Raw genomic sequence first — 25,501 nt, forward strand, 5'->3', positions numbered from 1 at the left:
AGCGGTTAATAAACAGAACTGCTTGCGTCTTGCGGAAGAACATCGTAGCCGGAACTACTTCTCTCTGTTTATGTCTATGAAGAATCACAAAGGTACTGGGTTACTCCGCCGCGGTACCCCGAAGCAATCTAAAATAGTCAGAATATAAACACTTATTATAGGTGCACCCTAGTGATTCAGGACAAGCTAAAAACACGGTTTGGAAAATGGATTCATGGTGTACTTGCTTATTATTTACATTTTTCTACATTTTGAACACAAACAAAGTTACGGACCGCAGCTCTGATTGGTTGTTTTTTACCCGGAGCGATGTAGTTTCTGCAAATGGTAATAGGACACTGGGAGGAGCCAGAGGAGCTTGATTTTTTTCACAGATTATCTGTCTCATATTCTACTGTCAGGACATAATGACAGGTTTAACAAATATGTAAAAAATAGATTTTTACAAAAGTTACCTACTGCAGCTTTAACAAAATGGCATTTTTAAAACAATCTGTAACTTTTATAGTCTATACTGTCACTTTTACTCAATTTAATATCCCCTCGCTTATTAAACGTTTACTTTTGTTTCAAATATGTATTTTTAATAGTATACATATGAAACTGATATTGTTCAGGAGGCCTTACACAGAGAGCAGATGCTGGAGCAGAAGTTGGCCACTTTACAGAGACTGCTGGCCAGCACACAGGAAGCGTCCGAGAGCAGCTGGCAGGTACATCACAATTAAAGAGGAGACCGCTATTAATTATTCAAGACAGATGGCTGTTAATAGACATGTTTAGTAGTGCTATGTTACAATTCTGATTGTTTGTTCCACTATACCACTGTGTTTTGTATGATAACAGAGTCTGTCCATGTGTCTTTAAGGCTTTGATCGATGAAGACCGGTTGCTCTCTCGATTGGAGGTGATGGGGAATCAGTTGCAAGCATATTCAAAAGTAAGGCCAATGCATGCTTCGAGTATTTGGATGTGCGCTCACAGAACATACTTCCTGTTTCACCAAAGCATGCTGTTCCCTCAGAACCAAACAGAAGACGGTATCCGAAAGGAGCTTGTAGCTTTAACAGAGGACAAACACAACTATGAGACGACAGCCAAAGAGTCCCTGAGGCGGGTCCTTCAGGAGAAAATAGAGGTGGTCAGGAAGCTGTCCGAGGTGGAGGTAACAACACATCAAAATTGTTCATTAGCTCCCAAATGAAAGGGCTATTCTAAAGAGCTGTGTGTGTATGTGTGTGCTGGCTGCATTTACCTAATTAAATGTATCGAAGCAAAGCTGTACTGTCATATCTTAGATTAAAAAGTTTATATCTAATTTATTTCTGTGATGCAATGCATCATTACTCCAGTCATCAGTATCACATAAACCTTCAAATCATTGTAAAAGGCTGATTTGCTGCTCAAGAAAAAGCAATATGCAAAGTCTCTGCACATAGATTTTACTCTGGAGGATTTAGATGTAAAGCATCAATTTCAATCGATCTGTTGTTGCATTGCAGAGGAGTTTGAGTAACACAGAGGACGAGTGCACACACTTGAGAGAGATGAACGAACGCACACAGGAGGAGCTCAGAGAACTCGCCAACAAATACAACGGAGCCGTCAACGAAATCAAGGACCTCACCGAAAAGATCAAGGCATGTCTGACGTTCACCCACTGGAAGGACGCTCTGGAGTGAATGGGTGCCGTCAGAATGAGAGTCCAAACAGTTGATAAAAGCATCACAATAGTTCACAAGTGATCCAACCGTCCAACAGTCAAAGTCTTGAGAAGCCAAAAGCTGTGTGTTTGTAACTGGATAAAATATGAGTTCATATCGGATAGTGGATTATTGTGATGTTTTTATCATCTGTTTGGACGCTCATTCTGACGGCACCCATTCACTGCAGAGCATCCATTGATTAGCAATTGATGCAATGCTTCATTTCTCCAAATCTGAAACAAACTAACCTACATAATGGATGGCCTGAGTTTGATGTATTATGTTCTTAATGCTTCATGTTCAGTTGGCAGAGGGCAAACATGAGGAGCTCACTCAGAAAGGCTTGAATGAGAAGAAAGAGCTACAGCTGAAGATCGAAGAGATGGAGGAGAAAGAGCAATCGCTTCAAGCTCGTATCGAAGCTCTGCAGGCGGACAACGACTTCACGAATGAGCGGCTAACAGCCCTGCAAGGTAAAACACACACATGTGCTATATTTCTCTCAGTTGGGAACGGTGCACTCCCTTATCACTGTGACTAAACAGACGAAACAGGTTGAGGAGGAGCTGTTGTTTTTATTTTTGGTTATCCCAAATCTTTTTGTTGTCGTTTTTCAGTCCGGTTAGAACAGCTGCAGGAGAAAAGCATAAAGGAAAACAACAGTTTAGGTGAGTTGGAGACGCATGCGTCTGCTAGTGTGCTGCTAACCTTGCATCATCTCCTTGACTAATTCAGCATGGGAGCTCGCCTTCGGTTGCCTGTTTTTCATTTCACTTTCTTTCTGTCCATCCTGCTTTGCTTCCGTTCTGTCTCGAAGGCCTTGAACTTTTGCGTTGAGCATGTGTGTTCAAGTCTGCACCTCTGTATACAGTTTAAGACTCTCCCCGTCATTTGGCCGTTTCTCGCCAAGTCAATTTATCTCAGTACGAGAGCAAGGTAGTTTTAACAATCTGAACCGATTGGCCTGTTTAGTTATTTCTTCTAGGCTTCTTGATGGATAATAAGGTTCTGAATGTTCTGGTGGACCCATTATAATGTGCCACATTGGTAATTATTAATATAATTAATATCATTTAGTCAGTGTTTAAATTAGGGGTTGCACTAAACCAGATTCTCTGTCAATAATATGAGAGGTAAATGAAACTACTGATGTGGTATGCCACAGACCACAAACCTCTTGGCAGAGACGTTTCACTCGCTGAGCTGTCCCTTAATCATTAATTTCCATGAAATATACTGATCTCAGGGATGATAAGAATGGCATAACATGGGGTTTTTACTTCAATAAGACCTTAGCGGAGAACATCATCCTGTGCAAAGCTGAAAGTAACTGAATACGTCAAAAATGCCGTTCTTTTGGCATCTAAATGTGTGGTTGTTAAACCAAGAGTGACGTGCAGGTCGTTACACAAGTTGTTTTGCTGTTAAGAGCATAACTGTACAATAAACTGACTTTAAGCTTTTTATATATATATATATATATATATATATATATATATATATATATATATATATATATATGGCAGCCAAACCAGTAAAGTTTTTATTAATTTATTACATTTATTAAAAAAAATCTATATAACACAATAAGATAATATATAAAAATATTGCTATCATAATGCTATTCCACTGTAAAAAAAAAAACAAAAAAAACATGATTTAAAAAAAAGAATACTATTTAAATACCTGAGGTGACAGGTGATTGACAGGTGTCAGTCAGTCTCTTCAGGGCAGTGAGGCATCACGCGTCTGTGTCCTTGTCCCGCCCTCTGCATCTTTGTTTGGTTGCATCACATGTTGTATGCTGTAGATCTGGCTTCTGTTTTAATATCATCTGACGCCCCACGATGTGGGGTTTCTTCCATTTGCTGTTCATTTAATGGAGGGTTTTTCTTTCTTTGGTAGACCACTTTCTTTTAAAGAGTGGAGGAGACTGCACTTTAATTCAACAGTACATTGAGTGTCAATGTGAGTACACCGCATTCTTTCCAACGTCTTCCTCAGCCGTACTAATGAACCATCTTATGAGCAATCAGAGCAGGTTTTACTCCGTAAAATGAGGAAATGAACTTAAGCACTAAAGAATGTGCTTGTTTCTTACTAATATTTAGGTGCTGATTTAAAAAAGTAGTACCTGTTTTAATGAAGCACATTGCAGTTTTTCACAAAATTGTAGAATTGTTTTTGAGAATCTTTAGTAAGGTGGAGCTGTCTTGTATTGTCCCTTAATCAGCAGAAAAACACTGTAAAGACATGATTCCTGTCTTCCTCTGAGCCAGATTACAAATATTTGTTATTCTCAGCAAGTTTTCATGTTTTATTAATTCTACAGATGATATTTCATTTTTTAATGCTGGTTTCCACTAGTGGACTCTTTTGTATGTGAAAATAACGTTTTGAAAAAAAACTTTGAATGCTTTTATTTTGATAAATGTATAATCTAAAATGATAAAAATGATTAATTATTGCTATTCTACGATGACGTTTTAGTGCCATGTTGAAAAAGAAATTATAAGAATACAAGAATAGTCTAAATATTACGAGAATGAAGTTGAAATATTACAAGAATGAAGTTGAAATATTACAAGAATAAAGTTGAAATATTACAAGAATAAAGTCTAAATATTACGAGAATTGTCGAAATATTACGAGAATAGTCAAAATATTTCAAGATTGAAGTCGCAACATTTCGAGGTCAAAATATTTCAAGAATAAAGTCGAAATGTTTCGAGATTAAACTCGTTATACTAAGAGAATAAAGTCAAAATATTTTGAGATTAAAATCATAATACTATGAAAATAAAGTCTAAATATTACAAGATTAAAGTCAAAATAGTTCAAGAATAAAGTCGAAATATTTCAAGAATAGTCGAAATATTACGAGATTAAACTCGAAATATTATGAGATTAAACTCGAAATGTTTAGAGAATAGTCAAAATACTATGAGAATAAAATCAAAATGTTTTCAGAATAAAGTCGAAATATTACAAGAATACATTTTCACATATTTGGAATTTAATGAAGTAAATTGTTTAATTAAATTTTCACATAAATACAGAGACTTAATTCTCGAAGTATTTCACCTCTATTCTCGAAGTAATTTGACTTTATTCTCGAAGTGTTTCGACTTTAATCTCATAATTTTTTTTCTCAACGTGGCACTAAAACGCCATCATACTGTTCGAATGTGAGGGTTTTTATTGATCTTTTTTTCAACTCCGCATCATCAAATTAGGTCACACTAGGCTTTTTTTTTTGGTTAGTTTCCAAATGCAGGGTGATATATTTGTATTTTTTCACATTTAAATTAATTTACAGTCTTTTGTCCTTGATGATGCTTAGGGATGTGCAATATGATGATTTCATCTGATGCGTTTCATTTGCGTGCTGTTCTGACGTCCGCTTTTTCTGAAGCGCGCACACTAAAAAACTTGTCAAACAGCACCTGATTACTGGACTAAGTTATATTTTGCGGTAATACTGTCAAAACACACAAGGTTTACATATAGACTCTAAAATGAAAGTAAACCATTGAGAGAAAAACTGATACGTGTCTGTATATTTGACGCGTGCAGCTCTTAAAGGGACAGTACTAAACATGCAGCCGACTGTCATTAAAGGGATAGTTCACCCTAAAATATCATTTCTGTTATTACTAACTCTCACATGTTCTCCCAAACCTGCATTCATTTCTTTCTTGTGCTGAACACAAAAGAAGATATTTTGAAACCAAACAATTGCTGATCCACATTGAATTTGATAGTAGGAAAAATAAATACAGTGGAAGACCCACGTTTGGTTACTCACGTTTTTCAAAATAGCATTTAGGTTCAGCAGAAAAAAGAAACTCAGGTTTAAGTAAATTATGTTATAAAAAATATTTTGTGATTTATTATTCCTCTAATGTTAAGCAACAAAACACTAAGAGAAAATCAATTACTGCTCTTGACGGAAAGAATTTAACACCATTGCTTTAATAGGAATCAATCTATATAGTGTTTTATTTTTATATTTGTTCATTCAATTTCTTAAATGCTCCTGCTAAATACATCTATTGAACCTAAAAAAACAACAACGTTTTATTTGAATGTTATGTGTATTTGTAATGTGAATTTTTAATTTTTTTAATTATTACAAAGATTTTATCTTGGCCCACTTTGGCCTAAATATCTGCCTCTCTTTTTTCATATTTTGTTAGCTTAAAAGGCTTTGTATTTATAATCGAGAATAGTTTGGCTGTTATGCTCAGACAACTTGCAAAATAGTAAAAACAAAAAATACTGTGATACAATATTTTTGACAGTGATACTAGAAAATGTTTATTCCATATGCTGTTCTTTTAATATTAACTTTATTATTATGCTAAACACAAAAGTGTAAGTGTTGTACATTCAACAAGCAATTCACTGTGAACAAATTACTCTTATGATCTGGTTCTTTGTCATTCAGAAAGATTTACACATCAGTGTTAAATTCATAATCGGTAAACTAATCAGAACCATTATATAGAGTTCAAAAATCATTTTAAAACCAAAAAACATTTGTCGTTAAATAATATTTTTTTCATTAGGATCAACCGTGATTGTTCAAAGTCATTGATTGTGTAGATGAAATCAAATGTAAAATAAATCCAAGCACTTCAGTTTCACAGAAATATTATTGGCTGTAGTCTGGCATAGTGAAGCCCAGTCGAATAGACTTGTCCGTAACATGCTGGAAATGTAAAATGGAAAGACATAAAAAATGCGTTTTGCTGTTGACTGTCTATTTAAGCGCCTCGTTCCAGATCTAGTCAAATCCTGGCTTATATTCTGACTTTCATTCAGCTTGTAATGAACAAAACATTGTTTGATGTATGCTTTGGTTTGTACTTTTTCTATAACTAAGTCATAGTTAACACACCATGCTATATGTGAATACATTACACTACCGTATTATCCGCATTATAAGGCGCAACTTCAATGAATGAACTGTTTTCATATATAGGGCGCAACAGAATAAAAGGCGCATAGAAGATACTGCAGCCAAACGTTTGACTGGGTTTGAGTTATGCATCCACTAGATGGAGCTGTGCTAAGGGAATGTCAACAAAACAGTCAGATAAAGTCAAACTTCATTTTGACCATATATAAGGTGCTCTGGATTATAAGGCGCACTGTCGTTTTTTGAGAAAATTAAAGGCGCCTTATAGTGCGGAAATTATGGTGTATTGCAGAACGGAGAGGCTCTCAGGATCTGTTGTGTAACTGAAATCTGTATGTGGAGATCAGATCATAAGCTTGAGGTCCATGTCTATCTATACATAAATGAATATCCTTCTCCAAACTCGACAAGGTTTCTTAACGAAAACGCTCTTGCATGTCGTCTGTTCCCACGTCACCTGCAGCTGACTTGGATTTTCTCTCTTCCCGAGGATATTCACTCTCACCAGCATGCGTTCTGAGCTTCCACTGATGCTTTTCATGTTTCATTCTTTGCTTTCTTTTGTATGTATGGAAAAACTACAAATGCTGATACTGCGTTTAGTCGGGCTGCATCAGTGTCATAATGACTGAGATTTGATATTTAATGCTAAAGACAGATTTAATGCAATGCTTTTTCTCTTTATTTAACCAGCGGTGAGGCAGCTGAAGGACGCAGTGGACTCATCTATTAACAAGCTGTCCAACTTTGACGGTAAGAGCACAGATTGTGTTTATCGATTGATTTTGAAAGGCTGTTTTCACACTTCTGATGTTCATTTGAGGTGAACCATTCATGGACTCGAGAATGGAGCAGAGACTTGACATGTTTTCCTGTTTTATTCCACAGAAGTCATCGATGCACATCTTCAGAATAACCAGACGGCAGTGGACAACAGCTTGGCCAGTCCAGACAGGCTTAAAGGTATCATCACAGTTCTGTCACGTTCATCAAAGTTTAATCAAGTTTCTTTCTAGATTAAGCTCTGTTATAGGGAACATTGGTATGATGCAATCTGATGGCAATGGAGGCACATGGTTTCACCCTGACCTCTATTTAAAACCAAATTAAACAACTGCGCTCTCTGGGTGGCGGGAATGAGCATTATGGTTATTTTTAGCATCCTCAAAGAGCACGACCAGGTCAGGGTCATTACTGTAATGAGCTCTAATAAAATCATCGTCTTCGTGAAGTTTTAGCGCATTATTATTCAAATATGAATAGGTATACTACTTGTTGTGAATTTAATTTACATTTAATAATAATAATAATAATAATAGAAAAAAGACAAATTATACGTACGTTTTTCGTTTTTGCTTTAAAATGTTTAAAATCATTGATCTTAATAAATCATCATAACAGGTCAAAAAGAAAAAAAGTACAAATAAGATTGTTGTTTACACATTAAAATGTTCAAAACTATTTTGCATAATCATAATGTTTAAAACAAACTTTTTTATATTTAAATATATTCAGCGAGATAATGATATTAATAAATAAAAATAACAAAATCTGTTTGTAACTTTTTCATTTACATTTTAAAATGTTGAAACCTTTTCTATGTAAAAAATAATTGATAAAAAAAGTTACCTATTTGTTTTTCTTTTCATTTACTTTTTAGAATTTTGCACCATTATGCCTAATAATAATAATAAATATCATAATACTAATAAAATAAGTAATAATAATAGTTGAAAACAAACAAAAAATTGTTTATAAATATAATTGTAAAATCTTCCTGCTCATTCTGCCTAACAATAATAGGTTTAAAACAAACTACTTGTTGTACATTTTTTATTTACTTATAAAAACTTTTAAATCCTTTCTGCCTAAAAATAATAAAGATGATAATAGATAAAAATAACAAAAGCTATATTGTTTTTAGTTTAAATTTTAAATATTTAAATTCTATAATCAGTCAAAAAAAAAAAAAAAAAAAAAAGGAGAGTACATTCACTCTGGACCAGGTTATAACCTCATGAAACAGCAGTGCTGCTGATGATGTGTCATTGAGACCTTGACCTCGTCCTCTTTGTGCTCTTCTTGTGTGCCTGACCTCTCACACATATTAGATCATAATTCACCGGTCAACTATTGCCTCTGATGACATCACTTATGGTTTTCATCCATTCAGTCTGAGTCACTGTTTGTTCGCTACACTGTGCAAACTTATTCATGAACACTGAGTTCAGAAGATCTATCATGTGATGTAACTGCAGGGTGGGTGGTTTTCAGGTCATATATCGATTTAAATGTGCAATGTTTGAACTGATGTCTGAGAGGAATAGAAGAATCTAGAGAGCATTGACTGAAAGTTATTTTCCTGATTGACATTTACAACTTTCATCGAAGATATACTGAAGATTTGAGGTGCCCTTCATTCATATACATTGATGCATGAACATGTTACCAGGAGTTTTCTTTAGACCGATTTCACCAGACCACGTTTATAACTCTTTTTAGTCCACATGGATACTACAGCAGCACAAAACTAAATCTGCAACTAGTTTAGCATGTGACTGTATGTCCCTTTGGAAGCCCAGGTCACTCAAATGACCATGTGTGGGCAATAACTACCACCAGCCAGAGAGAATGAACTCCAGGGGGCTCACTCATTCACTCATTCATTGGCTGCTGTGAGGAATTGTGATTCATATATAAACAGCCATCAAACACACTCCAGTTTGGATATAGGTACTGAAGCAGAGAGCCTGGTAAAGATTGCGATCGCTGTATAGTTATGCTTATTTAACTGTTATTTTGGGTTATGATTGTGTCCCCCCTCTCATCTAAGTGGTCTCTTCTGCTCTGCCTCCATAGAAAACCAGACAGACGCTAAAGAGTGCGATATGTCAGATACTCTGAGCCCCAGCAAGGAGAAAAGCAGTGACGACACATCAGGTACGTGACACATGTGTAATGTATGAATTGCTGTGTTTAGCTACCATAGCTTTCCAAGATATAATAAGTGTTATATAAAAAACCTATATCTATCTTATAATTTATAGATTATGTAAACAGGGTCTGATTTTAATTTGTTTTTGTTTGGTCTGTGTGATCTTTTTGTCTATGCTTTATTTATTAATTTTTTACATTGTCTTTAATTCTTTATTTCCTTAATTTTTTTTTTTTGTCTTTTCTTTTTCCATGTTTTCTTTTTCTTTCCTTATATTTTTGTTTGTTCTTTTCCTTAAAATTTTCCATGTTTTATTCTCTTTTTTTGTATTCTTGTTTTCATGTTTTCCCTTTCTTTTTTTCTTGCCTTTATATTTTTTATATTTTTTTCAGTTTTTATTTGTCTTTGTCTGTTTATTTCTTTCTCGCTTTTTCCATGTTTTTAATTTTTTATTTTCCTTAAAATTTTCCATGATTCTCTTTTTGTGTTCTTGTTTTAATTCCTTTCTTTCTTTCTTTCTCTCATTTCAGACGGACAAATGGATGAACAAGAACTGAACGAGCCCCAGAACAGGGTTTCTCTTCTGAAAGGTAATCCCTCCATTCTTTTGTGTGGAAGTTTTCTTTTCAGCTTCCCTGTCTGAAACGCCAGAGCTGATGTGGGTGTGTTTGTGTGTTTTGGCTGGCCTGAACTGTTAGTCACCCTCTTTATCTGCACTCATTAGGGCTCAGGGGACTGGCATGTGTGTGTTGTTCCCCAGTCTTTCTTTATATGGTCTGCAGCTGCTGGAGAGGACAGCTGCGGGACCCAAAGGTGTCCTCCTGGCAGGTTTCATCCTGGTTTGTCTCTTTCCCCTCGCCCTACTTTATGTTCCACTGGAGGACAGCCTTGAATCTAAACCAATTACAGCCCAATTAGACCCTGAGCGCTTTCACAGTGTCATGTACAGCTGCTGCTCAGATGTCTGTCAGTCAGAAGAAGGGTACAATGTATCACTTTTTAGTTTCTCTGAAATTCTAAATGTGTTTAATGTTACATTTTAAAAACGGATGTTCCGCTCCAAACTGAATATTCTGTAATCGTTTTACTTTAATGTCATTCTAAAATCTGTATAACTCGCTCTCTTTTATGGAACACAAACTAATGTGTTATTTGTTGGGGTCCCAGCGTTCCTCAAAATATCTTTGTTTTATGTTATTTAGAGGAAAGTCACATTTAGACCCAGATGAGGATGAGTGAATGATGACTGCATTATCTTTTATTGGATTGTGCCTTTAAATGGATTTTTAATGCTATCTTAGAATATTGCTCAAACTGTGGCTTTGCACAAAGCACCTAAAAATAAAAGAGACAGTCATACACAGGCAGAAAGTGTTGGGTGAAAATTTTAAGTCATTGTCTCCTAGAAAAAGTATGAAGAAAAACAGTTTCAAGCTGCATTTTTAGAATGAATGACGATGAAATAGACACTAGGGCGATGAGTTGAAATGGCACTGATCTCTTCTGGTAGTTTGTTTTCTGGATGTCATAGTGGCTCGAGGACGATTGTCCCCTTCTCACGCGGTTCATCTCTGATGGCATCGCCCCAGTTGTGACTCAGGCTGAAAATATTGAGATCCTTCATCTACTCTCACACTGCTGAGTCACACCAGACAGCAGGACATTTGTCTCCCACACATCCGGTTTTAATCAAATCTCATCTGTAGGGTCACATCATGAAAACAGGATTTGAGGTTGAAGTTTTATACAGCCATACATAACGTTCATAATAAGTAAATAATCAAGAAATGTAGACTATACCATAAAATCAGCTCATTCAGAAATCAATATGATGTCAGAGTCATGAGCTCATTAATATATAAACACCCATCCTTGCATATTCACTGCCTGATGAATATTCAGCAACCTAATGCACTCTAAGTGTTATTTGAGATGTGATTATGGGTGTTTTTGAGTAAAACTAAGTGGACTTTGTGTTTGTGTAGTTCTAGTTGTGTGACTCATTTGACCTGCAGAACTCTCTCTGTATCTGTCCTAAATAAGAGATGTGACACAGCAGAAGGCTCTGTGTAGGCTGTCCAGAATGCTCTAATTAATCTGTTTAAAACTCATGTTTTCACACCAGTTTTTCCTCGTTTTTTCAGATTTTTTTAGCAATTAGGCAAGTTCTCATTGAACAAAAATGTTGTTCAGACTCGCCTGGCGTTTGGTTTAATTCAGTCTAAGTGGGCTGTCGTGATTGCATTGAGCTCATGTCCTTTAACGGCACGTTAGATAAGGAGCGCTGGCTCGGATCAGGGAGGAAGTGCCAGTTTCAGCACCTCATTGTTCGAGGGCACACTTGATGCCAGACAGACTCAGAGGCGGCCAAGACCAGAGGGATGTGTGCCGCTGGAGCTTTTCTCTGCCGCCTTGATTAAAGCATGCATATACAGCATACATATTCTCTATACAGTGATATATAAATAATTATGTCAAAGAATTATCTTTGGAAGATTATGGAAAACATTGAGGCGTAAAGTGCCTTCATTTTGTATAAAATTGGGTGCCGAGCCAAAACAATACAACCAAGAAAAGTTAGAAAATTTTTCATCACATTAAATCAGGTTCTCAACCTTTTTGAAAAAATAAAAAGATTATATCTGTGGTATACTACTTCTGTAATGAGAGAGCAGCTTTATCCCCATTTAATACTGGTATTTCCCAAATAAATATTGATATTCAATTATATTGAAATCAGAATAATTAAATTTCTGATTTCAGAACATTAAAAAAACTGAATATTCTTCAAGGTTCAATTATGAATTTGTATGTCTTATAATTTTTAAAGTGATTTTTAACTCACAAATAGCATATCTTCTCAAAATGTAACAATTTCTATACTCAATAATATATTTATATTAGAGCTTGGCATAAGAAATTTGTATTCATCCGAGAAATGTACATTATTTTTTAGGATTTTTAAATCATTTTCAAGACTTATTCCAGGTCTTAAAGTCTCAATTTTAAAATGTATTAATAAATCCTTCTGGTTCTGGGGTTCTGGTTCTTACCGTTTTGGTAGGTTTATTTTTTTATTTTTTTATTAAATATTTCTATAGATTTTTTTTTTCCAGCTTTAAATTATTGCAAAAGCAGCAAGATTTATTTTTATTTTTTTTAGTTAACTCCAGTAACCCTGGAATGAAATATGGTGATGGTTTTCATCGTGACCTTTAGGTGTTTTTGTATTATACATGTATAATTTTTTTACCCCCTTAAAAATGCTCCATCCCATGTGTTTTTGAGGCAGATATCTTAATTGTAACTCAATTAACTGTATTCATCTTGGATCATTAATTGTTTTTGCATAATGATTTGGTTTGTCCAGAAAGCATTGGTAAATGCACCACTAGGAGGCGCTGTTGAATTGCTCTTTCACCCCTAGCTTGCATCTACACCGAGGCGTCTGGCACGAGTTATTCAATTGCCTTAATGAAGAGTTATCTGAACACATGTAACCTTATACGGCTGTGCTCCTCAATCTCAGCCATAAAATCCTTTGAGACACTCTTGATGAAATCACAGATGAAGGAGCAGAATGAGATTACACATCACTTCATGCCCTCTCTCATTAACTACATGGCAAAGCTTCAGAAACACCGCTTAGTTTGTTACATCATTTTCCCCTGCCCGCAGTAAACACCCTTCGTCTGACATCATGACAGATTACCAGCCCTTAAATTAGCGCATGATTTCACCCACATCTGTAGCGTGTTCAGAGAGGGGGACGTTCATCAGTTTATGGTCAGAGGAGGTTTCCCAAAAGTCTGTTGTTACACAAGACCACATGAGAGACCAACTGGATGCTCCTCAGAGAGACTGCAAATGTGCGTTTGCTCGGCATGAAGTCTTATGAGGGAACGCAGGAGAATGTCTAATGTCTCTTTTGCTTGGCATGGTGCAGATCATCTAAACGGCCCATTTGTAGATCGTGCATTAGAGCCGTCTGAGCGTGTGCTGGACTTACGTAATCAGGCTTCAGGTTGTGTCCTGTCGTCTAAAGTCAGTGTATTTTGGATATTCTGTTGTACGATGCAAGCAGGGTTGTGCATGTTGTGCATTTGCACTCGAGTCGTTCACTGAGCAAACAGAAATGCATCATTCTTCACATAATGAACTGATTCTGAGCAAGCATCTTAATTTTGGTTAGGAGTAATCATGTTTCTGCCCATGAGGTCGAACAGAATGTGTCGTTTGTGGCGCCGGAGTAACTGACCCATCGTGATGGATTGGTCTCACGCTTACAGCGGCTTTGGGCTTTTAGGAGAAGCATTTTTAGCACAGATACGTTATTTATATGTCTGCAGTCTGTTTTTAGGAGCTGCAGCATTTTACATTTACATTCCTGTGCAAAAGTCTCTTGGCTTTCTGAGAGCCAGAAATGCAATATTCATGTAAAGCAAGTAAATAATAACTTAAAAGTCCAAAAGTCCAGATGTGGGTCCAAACTACATATGACATTGTGAAATTGATCACAACCACAGTTTTGATATTCAAATTTATCTATGCAGTAAATGGTAGAAAAACTATTCCACTTTTGGGGTGTTTTTTAATTTATTTTAGCTATTTTATCATTGTCTCATTGATTTAACAGTTAATATGTTTAAATGAAGTGGTATTAAAATCACTACATTATAATAAAAAAATATGCTTTTACTTACATTTACAGTATTTAAATGCTCAAATAGTTACATTTTTGCTGAATTGTGTTTTCGAAACTTTTTCACAAGAATTCAGAAGTTCCACTTACTATATCACAAAAAAAACGATCTAAATGCACAGTTTCACAAAATTTTATAAATCATTGCCAAATGCAAATTGTTCCAAACTAAATACTGTAACTAAACATATTTGTAACTAATGGCTACTTATTGTTGCAATTATTGTAGTTATAAAACAATTTAAATTATATATATTTTTAATTAAGTTGTATTAAAATTACTTGATATATAAAATATGCTTTGATTTAATTTTTTTTTATTACATTTAAATTTAAATAACATTTTATCAAAAACAAATTTTGCAACCCTAAAGTCCCAGAGTTAGTTTTATAACGTTATGCCAAATTATACCCCAATGCAAATTTTGCCTGAACTGAAACCTGAACTAATAGCTTCCTGAAGACGTGAAAAAATAATTGATCAATGCTTGAGTCTCTGAGGGATAGAGTAATTAACAAAAGTGAGGACTTCGTAACAAGCTGCATGTTTTGAGGCATCATTCATGTTCATGCAGGATGAGTTATTAATTTCAAGTAGGTTTCACTCATCAGTTTATCTCTTGATGCCGTGTTTTTTCTTCATGCTCCCTCACTTCAGCATCTGCTCTGTGTGTGTTTGTAGAAATGGACAGGAACCTGGAGTCAGGAGACACAGAGCAGGTCATTCCTCACCTCCACCGAGAGCTGCAGGAGGCCCAGGAGCTCGCCAACACCGGCAAACAGAGATGCCTCGAGCTGCAAGGTACGCTCCTTCAGTAGCTTTAATAATCATGACTGCACTGGCATTAGTGTGAAGCGCTGACCGTCTTTCTCTCATCAGCTCTGCTGGAGGAGGAGAGGAGAACCAACAGACAGCAGACTGAAGAATCTGCGAAACAGATCCGCTTCTTACAGAGTGAGCCGTTTCACTTACATCTTTACAATCTTCAAAAAGACTTCTAAATATAATCATCAGGATGAGTTGATGGGTTGATCAGTTTTAGTCTTGAAACTGAAATTAAAGGGGGCATAACACACATCTCATGTTAACCTTGAGGACCCATACAGTAACCTGCATTCTTCATATCTCCAAGAAGTCTTTAGTTTTAGCGTATTTATTAAAGAAATACACAGCTTTACGATTCCTAAGATTCATAACCATTACTTCTGCCGGTGGGCTGCATGTGCTTGAGCACTTATTAGACTATGTAGACAACTGAAGGCTCATTATAATTATTTAAATGGTTAAATTATTAATAAACATGCAACTAATTCGACTAATGTTTAAAATTGATGACTACTAGTCGACCACAAAAATCCTTAGTCAAGGGCTGCCTTAATCTAAATTGTACATAAGGTGGTTTTATCAACTTTTTAATGATATAATCATGTTTCTGCTCTAATTAATAATAAAGTCAAGAGGTAAAGTCAAAAAATAAAGAATATTTATTAGTGCATATATTTTTGAAAAAGCGCTTTTCTGGAGTTATTCTTTTTTTTCAATCTTGATTATAAAAATTTAATTTCTTCCTGTGATATATTTTGTTTTATTGACATCTTTATGTGGTTGGAACGCACAAGATGTTAAGTCATACAAATTTATTAATCTTACTTTCTGATGTTCATTCATGTTTACTTTTTTGTTGTAACTAGTTTGTACTAAGGTGCTGCATGAAGAAGCATTAAAACAACATTTATTTCTTGAATTTAGTTATGAAAATGACATTATTTTGAGACTTTATTTCATATCCAGAGCTTATTGCAGTTATTGGATTCCAGACACACTACAAGTACTGAACTGAAAACAGCATTGACTAAAAAAAAAAAACTGTTTTCAGGATAATGGAGTTGTAAAATCAGTGATTTCTGCCCTCCCAAACCGAATATTTTCAATTGCCATGTTTGAATTTTTAGACCTAATTTCACCCATTAATCGTTTCTAAATCTCTGTACCTCTTCTTTGTCTTCAGCTCAACTGGCGAAGCTCCAGTCTGATATGGAGGCTTTGCGTGAGCAGAGAGAGAACACTATCAGCATCACTCGAGAGGAGCTCTACAGCGCACAGGAGGAGATCCTGGTTCTCCGGCACGCCATGGAGACCGCCACCGCCGAGCGGGAACGAGAGATCGCCACCCTGCAGGGAGACCTGAGCAGCGTCACTGCCGAACTGGACAAATGGAGACAGACGGCAGCCAAGTATGAAGTGGAGATCAGCAACCTGCAGGCCAGCTTCCAGCTCCAGAGCCAGCACCAGGAAAGAGCTAGTCAACTCCAAGGTACGCTAGCCCTAGCTCAGCAATATCACTGTTAAACCCAGACCTAGCATGTCGTCATCCGCTCTCCTGCGTTGAACCTCCTGTGTCCCTGATGTGCTGTTTGGCTAGAAAGGTTCCCTGTTTGTCATAAATCAAGCTGACTTCAGAGGAACACGCTGAGATCACTGCTCTGGTGTTTTGTGATCGCTCTCTTTTCTAGCGCCTTTGATTCCTGTTTGGAAACATTTGTTTCCGCTCATTTGCTTTGTTTGAGTTCAGTTTTTCTGAATTACTGGCCTTGAGAAGAGAATTCGAGTTAAAGGAGTAGAAAGCATGCAGTACTTTTTAATAGATTGGGGTCGGTGAGATTTTTATTCAGAAAAGACGCATTAAATGCGACCGTTATGACATTTATGATGTTACAAAAGGTTTCTATTTCACTTAAATGCTCTCCTTTTTGTTTTGTTTTTAAGCTTTGTATTTATCTAAGAATCAACCATTAATAATAATAAAAAAAAGTTTCTTGAGCAGCAAATCAACATATAAGAGTGATTTCTGAAGGATCATGTGACACTGAAGACTGGAGGAATGATGCTGGAAATACAGCTTCGAATCACAGGAATAATTAATTGATTACAGTAAAATAGAGTATAAAAGAGCCATTCTAAATTGTAATATTTTTTCACAATTTTACTGCATTTTTAATCAAATAATGCAGTCTTGGTGAGCTTTTAAAAAATATTTTAATCTCACAGACTTCAGACTTTTAAATAAGTGTAAATTCAAAGATTGAATATATCTCCCCACAGCAGAGTGTAATGTTTTATAGGCTAAACTATCAAGATATTGTGATTTTAGTTTATTCAGTGTGTTTAAGTCTGTACTTTTCTTCACATATTGAGAAGGCACACATGCGGTATTAATTTCACTGGGGTCTTTCTCTCCAGACCCTGTTTAATGTGTTCAATCAAGAGTCACGGAAACAGTTTTATTATCGTCCATCCTGCTGGGTTTGTTTATTATTTATCGGATCCTTGTTTTGTTTTTCACAGAAAAATGTGCATAAAAGTGTCCCGACAGTGCTTCTCAGATCGCTTAAAGCCATTTTAGCCTACAAAGAATCTCAAGCAATTAAATTAAACATGACCCGATAAAATTAACTCTAGTGATGTACCAAAATAAAAAAAATCCAATCTGAAACCAACAGGTCTGGACACACACACACACACTCGATGAAAGACAGAATATGAAAATGTTAAATTAGCCTGTGTTTGGAAAAATTTCAAAATGTGTTTTTTTGTTTTAATTTAGCGTAATCACTGTGATGGCTTTAACGGCTAATATATTAAATTTTAGTGTATTGTATAAAGTTATATTGTAAAAAAAAAATTATGTAAATGCAAATAAAAACATTGTAATGTTTATTATATTTTCTGCCAAATATGCATAACAAATGTTTTATATTTGATTTTTATTGTAAATTATAAATTACATATTTGTACGTTTTATACAACTTTTAAAAATATATATTTAAGTGTCTTTTTACAACTGTATATAGTAATTTAATATATTATTATTATTATTATTATGATTATTATAATAATTATTATTATTATTTTATTTTTTTTGTTAAATGTAAAAATTATAATGTAAAAAAAAAAAAAAAATTAACGTAATGATATTTCAGTGAGCTGAACAGTGGTTGCACTTTAATACATTGTTATGGGGTGTTTGGTGTGGGAGTATAGCGAATCAATTTTGTAATGAGTTTTTCTCTGTGTTTGTGTGTGTCAGGTGAATTGGAGAAGCTTCAGGGCGAGTGCTGTAGTCTGCAGAATGAATGTGACGGTCTGCGGGCTGAGAAGACAACACTGAAGCAGAAACTCCACAGACTAGAGGAAGAGCTCGACAGGTGGGTCGCTTTCACACAAACAACATAAGTGAGTCAGGTTTAAACGGTTTTTAACATCAGTTCAGATTCCACACCTGCTCTCTTAAATGAAGAATGTTTGGATCACCATATTGCACAACAACTGCATCTCTCTGTATTTACAAAAGACTTTTTCAATGATGCTTTTTTTTTTTTTTTCAAAGAACTGGTTACATTGTAATACTTAAGTACCTTTATCCTGTGCTTAATCTCTGCTCTAGGCAGTGTGTGTACCTCTCACTGCTATGAGCTCATCTGCCCTACAGCTTCACATTAATATTAGGATTGTTCTACAGCATTCTTTCCCATGACACAAATTATTCCATTCATTAGTTCATATTGTGAAAACAGCCTTTATTTTCCGTTCTTTGTTTCTCAGCTCCAGAGAGCAGAGCGCGACGTTGAGCAGCAGCCTAAACGCTCTGGAGAAATCCCAGGGTGCCCTGGAGAACAAACTGGGCTCGATACAAGACCAGCACCAACAGGACGCTAGCAAACTGAAGATCCAGCTAGCTCAAGCCGAAAGCCGCACCAGGGACCTGCAGAAAGAGGTACAAGCAACCTAAGACCAGCCAGATCTTTATTGAAAACACATTAATTGCTTTTATTCAGCAAGGATGCATTCAAATAATCAGACGTGACAGTGAAGACCTTTATAATAGTTGAATTTCAATTTTTAATCTAATTAATCACAGGTTGCTGAAAATGCCCCCAAAAGATAATTTAAACCTATTGTGTTAAATGTTTATATTATAAGATAATACGATAAAAGAAAAAGATCTGTTTATTTTTTGTTCATGCAATGAAAGTGACTAGTGACCAAAACAGCTTAGTTAACAACAGTATTCACAATATCTTCTTTCATGCCGTGCAACACAATATTGTGTTTACATTTTGCACAATATTAACTTATTTACTGAACTGTTGAATAAAATAACATTTGCACTCTTGTTCTTTGTGACAAAAACAGCACTCCTGTGATATTGCTCTTGCTGCTGGTGTGATATCGCTGAGATAAACTTATACAGGGGCATTTTTTGACCCAATATCTTGAATTTTTTGTTTCCCTGCATTATATTTGTTAAGTGCCAACTGTATGAAATATAAGACAATGCACCGGTCTGGGGGCGGGGCCAGTGCGTTAACTGCATTAAAATATTTTAATTGCATAACTAATTATTTAAATTAAGGTGTGACAGCTCTAGTTAATAATGTTAAAAAATATTTCTTTCAAATAAACAATCTTTTGCATTTTTTTTAATTCAGCAAAGCATCCTGATAAATAAAATCCCCACAAAAATATAAAGCAGCACAACTGATTTCAACTGATAATAATCAGAAATGTCTCTTGTGCAGCAAATAAGAATGATTTCTGAAGATCATGTGACACTGAAGACTGAAATAATGATGCAGGAAATTCAGCTTTGCTTCACAGAATTAAAGTACATTTTGAAATATATTCTCATAGAAAGCAGTCGTTTTAAATCGCAATAATATTTGACAATATTAGTGATTTTACTGTATTTTTAATCAAATAAATGCAACCTTGGTGACCAGATTGTGCTACTTTCAAAAACATAAAGGAATCTTAGATTGCACAATCTCTGTTTCTCTCCAGTACGACGACACTCAGAATCTGCTCTCAGATCTGCGGCAGCGCTATGAGCAGACGGAGCGGGAGAAACACTCAATCCACGACGAGCTGGAGCAGTGCAAGGTCAACCTCAAACTCCTGCAGGAGAAAAACAGCAGTGTGAGTCTCACATCCCACACAGTTCATTAGCAAAGCATCACGAAACTCCAACATTAAGATCTTACTCCAATTAACTAGCTGTCATCCACATTACACCTTTATCGCAGTTATCAGCAATCAGTGATGGATCTTACCTCACTGTTTCGCACGGCTCTGGAAAACACATTTACGGCACGATTTTGTGAGTCGTTAGCAAAACTTATTCGCAGTTCAACATTTGTAAGCATCCATAAGTGTATTCAAATATCCTGTAATACTCAAAAAAAAAAAAAAAAAAAAAAGCTGTAGTTAAAAATACTCAATCTGTTTCATTGAGTATTATTATTGTTTAGAAGCTCATATTAATTAACCCCTCGAAGACTTTTTCACTTTCAGGTTTTCCTTGTCTTTTTATCATTATGACCCAAGAGAAGAATGTTTTCTTTTTACACATTTTACCATAGATTTCTCATTTTTGGCCAGCTGTACACTTTAGTTATTTTTTATGTGCTACACAAAACAATAGTTATCACATTAATCTCCCACAATCCCTTGCACACTGCTGATTGGAGTCAGACTTCATGTGTCGTTGATTTGAAATGAACACGGATGAATTGTTCTGTAGTTGAATGTTCGCTGTGATGTATTAATGCCTTGAACACTGACGTCCTGCTTCTAGATGTTCAGATGTGTTTGTGATTCTGGGGTGTTTGTATTGATTTATGTTCGGCCCCTCCCACCGCACCCCTTTATTTGGCTGTTTTTGTTTGTATATGTGTGTATGTTTGTTGTAGCTGTTCGACTCCCCCAGCCTGATTTCCGTTGAATAGTTTGAAGATTGATTTTTTGTTTTATTTGTAATATCCCTTCCCTCCTCTAGCCATCCATATTGCAGCCTGTCCAAGCCATTTCCATCGGTCTGTTCCTGGCTTTGCTGTATTGGTGCTTCGGCCAGTTGTGGTAGAAAGGTACACACGCTCCTGTTGAGTCTGTTTGTGTGTCTCTGTATATATCATCACGTATATACGACCCGTGCATGGCAAACTCTCATCCGTCATCTCTGCACCCGCTTCGCCCCAAAATCCCTTTTCGGTGCTTGGCGTCAACGTGGGAACTCTTAACCGATTCCTCGTCCACCCAGAATCACCAATTACTAACCCAACACATTACCTGTCTCGTCTTGCTTGGATCGGCGTATAAATCTCTGCATTCAGGGATTTTGGATGCTTTTTCATTTATTTATTTATTTATTTTATTTCCGTCTGGGGCTTTTTGGTCATCACATCATCTTTCGTTTGCTGTTCTTCTTTACTTGTATACATTTAAAGGCATTTTTCATCCAAATATGAACATTCTGTCATCATGTACTCACTCCAGTGTTGTTTCAAACCTGTGACTTGCTGTCATTCAAAGAATTCAAAAGAAGAGGTTTAGACAAATGTTCATGCTGCTCTTTTCCATGCAGCGAGAGATCAGCAGATGACAAGCTTTATAGAAATATCTAAACTGCACAGTGACAGTCCATATAACACCTGCATGATATTCAAAGTCCTACAATAGAATTTAGAACAGAAACAGACAATTTATGTCAATAATTTCTGAAAATCATTTAGCTTCCTATAACAAAAAAGGGACATTTTTTTTATATTCAAACTTGGTGCATTAAAGCTGCCGTCGATAACTTTTGACGCTCTAGCGGTTAATAAACAGAACTGCTTGCGTCTTGCGGAAGAACATCGTAGCCGGAACTACTTCTCTCTGTTTATGTCTATGAAGAATCACAAAGGTACTGGGTTACTCCGCCGCGGTACCCCCGAAGCAATCTAAAATAGTCCGAATATAAACACTTATTATAGGTGTATACCTAATGATTCAGGACAAGCCAAAAACACGGTTTGGAAAATGGATTCATGTTGTACTCACTTATTATTTACATTTTTCTACATTTTGAACACAAACAAAGTTACGGACCGCAGCTCTGATTGGTTGTTTCTTACCGGGAGCGGATGTATTTCTGCAAATGGCAATAGGACACTGGGAGGAGCCAGAGGAGCTTGATTTTTTCACAGATGATCTGTCTCATATTCTACTGTCAGGACATAATGACAGGTTTAACAAATATGTAAAAAAATATATTTTTTACAAAAGTTACCTACTGCAGCTTTAAGATAAGTTTTGCCATCAGTGGGACTTCGCAATGTTTCTTACTCAACTACTTATTCCCTTTTTATAAGATGAGTTTCTTGTTTTTATATGGATTTCTGTATTTCCTGACCTGAAATATGAGCCATATAGATTGCATAAATCAGAGAGGAAAAAATAGCTGTGCCAAAATAAATGTAGCCATCCATATAAATAAGATTATTTTGATTACAACAGCACTATTAATAAAATATTATATACATTTTATTCTAATTTTACTTTGTCCATAAAATTCTTTAAAAATGTAATAATCGTTCAATACATTTTCAAAGTACTGTTCAATATTATTGAATTTGGTTATTTTTATTTTAAAATAATAAAAGTAATCACAATATATGAAAGAAATATTTTTATTATGTTTTTAGAGATTGACATCCCTTTGTCACTGTTTATACAAGAAAAAAAGCAGCAGGAATATTCTGGTAAAATGCATACAGGTTTGAAAGAACACAAGGGAGCAAACGATGTCCAATTTGTCATTTTTGAGTGATCTGTTCCTTTAAATGCAGCTTTACTTTCTTTGGCTTTGAAGAAAGCCGGTTGTGTTTGCTTAATAACTCCTGTGAGGTAACTGGTTCTCCCAGTTTTACTTAAATATTAGCTTTTCCTGTCTTCTCCCTCTCTCTCTCTGTCTCTTTAGCTCCAGTCTTCAGTGCTTCTGTCCCGGTTACTCTGGTGCATCTTAAATAACGAGCTTTATTAATTGCATTGCTGTTGTTTCAGAGCGGTTGGATGCCCTGGATGCCGATGGTTGCCGCAGTGGTCGCTGTGACAGCAGTGGTGCTTTATCCCAACTTGACCAAGAGCTCATCCTGAGAACCAATCAGAACACTCGTCGTCTCAACCACTTCCTGTCCCCAGCACGGCCCTCTGTCCAATCCCAACGTTCGGTCTAAACCTGAACCTAATACCTCTCACTTTGACAACACAACCCCCGATGTCTGTGTAAAATGCAAATGTATATAGTATAAAAAGAAAGAGGGAATAAAGTTGTAATGCATATTATAGAATAAATAATCTATCAGCGTTTTTGTCACTCGAATGGAAATTTTGATGATTAAAAATGGCGTCAAACTAGGTCTATTTTCACGTTTTCTTGAATGGGTACCATGCAAGTTTTGGTTTCGTGGCCTCTTCTTGTGGTTTGCCATCTAAGTTGTGGTAATCCATCTAGATGTGCATCCAAATGAGGATCTGAACTCTAGGGCACTGAGCGGAGAAGTGCCTACTTTAAATACTACTAGGACTAGTTCACATTAAAGTGCCACTCATGCAGCGTCTCATCGATTCGAATGAAAAAAAAAAGTTTTAATTGCACGTCATCTGTGCTGTTATTGTGTGTTCGAGCCGACATGCTTCTAGCACAGTGATGTCGTCGTTTCTCTTGTACCTTGTGTTATATAAAAGCAAATGTTCATGTCTGGAGACACTACAAGTATCTAGGTGATCTTACAATTCAACGTTAGGATTGTGGTCAGTGTCAAACAGATGGAGAGCTGACCTAAAAAACAATTGTTGTAGCTTTTTACCAACATACTGTCCTGCTGTTCGGACTGAGATGTCGTTAAAACTCCTGCAGTACCTCTTGATAAAGGCTCTGGGATTTTGCTGCCTTACCTGTAACACACAGGTTTCTTCTCACAGAGTGAAATTGGATGCAAAGGCTTTAAAATGAATGGGGTTAATGGGTGATCCGCTCTCGTGAAGCACAGAAATGGGTGAGAGTGAGTTATTCTGAGGGTGAACGGGAATGTGTTGTTTAAATGTGGATGTGCCAGCTGCTTTGAGACTGCAGGAAGATGAATTAACCAATGATGTGTTTAGTGTGTGGTTCACATTTGTCTGCTGTGCTGTAAATAAACAGTCGTGGAGCAAAAAGCAGAGCTCATCTGGTTCAACGTTTCCAGGACTTTGTTTTTGCATCTTTTGTTTCACTGGAAATTCATACTGCAACAAAAATCCATTGAACACTTCAACATGGATTTGACTATGAATGCAAAAAAGCAATGCTTGTAGCACAGAAAGGATAGCTTTAAACAGATCTCTTGCAATGAAAGTAGTGTTTTTTTTTGATGTTGTTCTTTAAAAAGCATGATGGACTTTATTTCTAAAGTCAGCGTGGAACATCGTCCTTCACGTCAGAAGAATGCTCACAGGCCGTTTGTAAATATGTATGTATGAATGTTTGTGTGTAAATATGTTAGTCACAGAATAAACATTGGATATAAATGATATCAGTCACATCTAATCTGCTGCTCAAGCCAGTTTTTAGGATATGATGCGTTGGCCTTTTCTTATCCTTTTACTTGGGACACCAGTTCTTCGTTCAAGTTCGATTAAGATTAGTTTTATAGATGCATTTGTATCTCTAATTTGCCGTTTTTGACCAAGCGCTTTTCTTTTTAATTGCAAATTGAAGTTTTGGAACTCGTTGATGACGACAAACAGAACTGAGGAAAAGATGCTAACGGTGATGTAAAGTTAAACAGGTCGTAGCTGAACCTATAAAACCTGGTTTTTGTAAGCATAAAGTTTCTATTTGTGATTCTCTGTCAGTTCATAGTGGTGCAATAAAGTTTCTCACAAGTTAAACATGAGCCTTTGGGCAAAGATCTCTTTAAACTGCTCGCCAACCAAGTCAGTACAGTACAGCACACTGCCTGTATATATTTCTATTCATAAATACTGAGTTTTTTTTTTTCTTGAACCGAGAGAGCTTGGAATTACACTTTTGTTTCAAACATCAAAGATCGTTAATTGTCCAAATTCTATTTTGTAAAGACACAGAATGATATAACACAGTTTCTGGAATACAGAAAGGGTATCTGCACTAACAAGTGTGATGTGCATGACTTCAATAAAACAACTTCACTTTACTTGACTAGCTTGATTCTTTGTGGTCTACACCTATTTCATCTATTTTTAGCTATATCAGCATATAAAAGTTTTTTTGTTTCTGTATGGGTTTTTCAAAACTAATAATCAGTATATTTTAGGAGGCGAACATTCACAAACGTTAGAGTGATTGCACCGTTTCTAACAGGTTCTGGTTTCATTAGTAATTTTAAATGTACAA

General features: G+C 35.9%; 1 protein-coding gene across 6 annotated transcripts in view; it reads left to right on the forward strand.

Annotated features, from left to right (window-relative positions):
- Positions 1-25,301, forward strand: part of LOC113110646 (sarcolemmal membrane-associated protein-like) — a 50,056-nt gene extending 24,755 nt beyond the window's left edge. The window contains exons 6-24 of one of the 6 annotated variants that reach the window (XM_026274767.1): positions 618-713; positions 869-940; positions 1,025-1,165; positions 1,503-1,640; positions 2,011-2,179; positions 2,324-2,374; positions 3,612-3,674; positions 7,324-7,383; positions 7,519-7,593; positions 9,490-9,570; positions 10,096-10,155; positions 14,950-15,069; positions 15,148-15,222; positions 16,277-16,582; positions 18,356-18,473; positions 18,871-19,042; positions 20,110-20,244; positions 21,104-21,191; positions 23,149-23,503. In XM_026274767.1, coding sequence (XP_026130552.1) covers positions 618-713; positions 869-940; positions 1,025-1,165; positions 1,503-1,640; positions 2,011-2,179; positions 2,324-2,374; positions 3,612-3,674; positions 7,324-7,383; positions 7,519-7,593; positions 9,490-9,570; positions 10,096-10,155; positions 14,950-15,069; positions 15,148-15,222; positions 16,277-16,582; positions 18,356-18,473; positions 18,871-19,042; positions 20,110-20,244; positions 21,104-21,187 — 2,016 coding nt within the window. In that variant the 3' untranslated portion in view covers positions 21,188-21,191; positions 23,149-23,503. Of the gene's footprint in view, positions 1-617; positions 714-868; positions 941-1,024; positions 1,166-1,502; positions 1,641-2,010; positions 2,180-2,323; positions 2,375-3,611; positions 3,675-7,323; positions 7,384-7,518; positions 7,594-9,232; positions 9,384-9,489; positions 9,571-10,095; positions 10,156-14,949; positions 15,070-15,147; positions 15,223-16,276; positions 16,583-18,355; positions 18,474-18,870; positions 19,043-20,109; positions 20,245-21,103; positions 21,192-23,148 lie in introns of those variants that run through there. The other 5 variants (XM_026274766.1, XM_026274769.1, XM_026274768.1 and 2 more) reach the window with 5 other exon arrangements.
- Positions 25,302-25,501: the final 200 nt, after the last annotated feature.

The sequence above is a fragment of the Carassius auratus genome, chromosome 11 (genome assembly GCF_003368295.1).
Source record: "Carassius auratus strain Wakin chromosome 11, ASM336829v1, whole genome shotgun sequence".
Classification (NCBI taxonomy): Eukaryota; Metazoa; Chordata; class Actinopteri; order Cypriniformes; family Cyprinidae; genus Carassius; species Carassius auratus.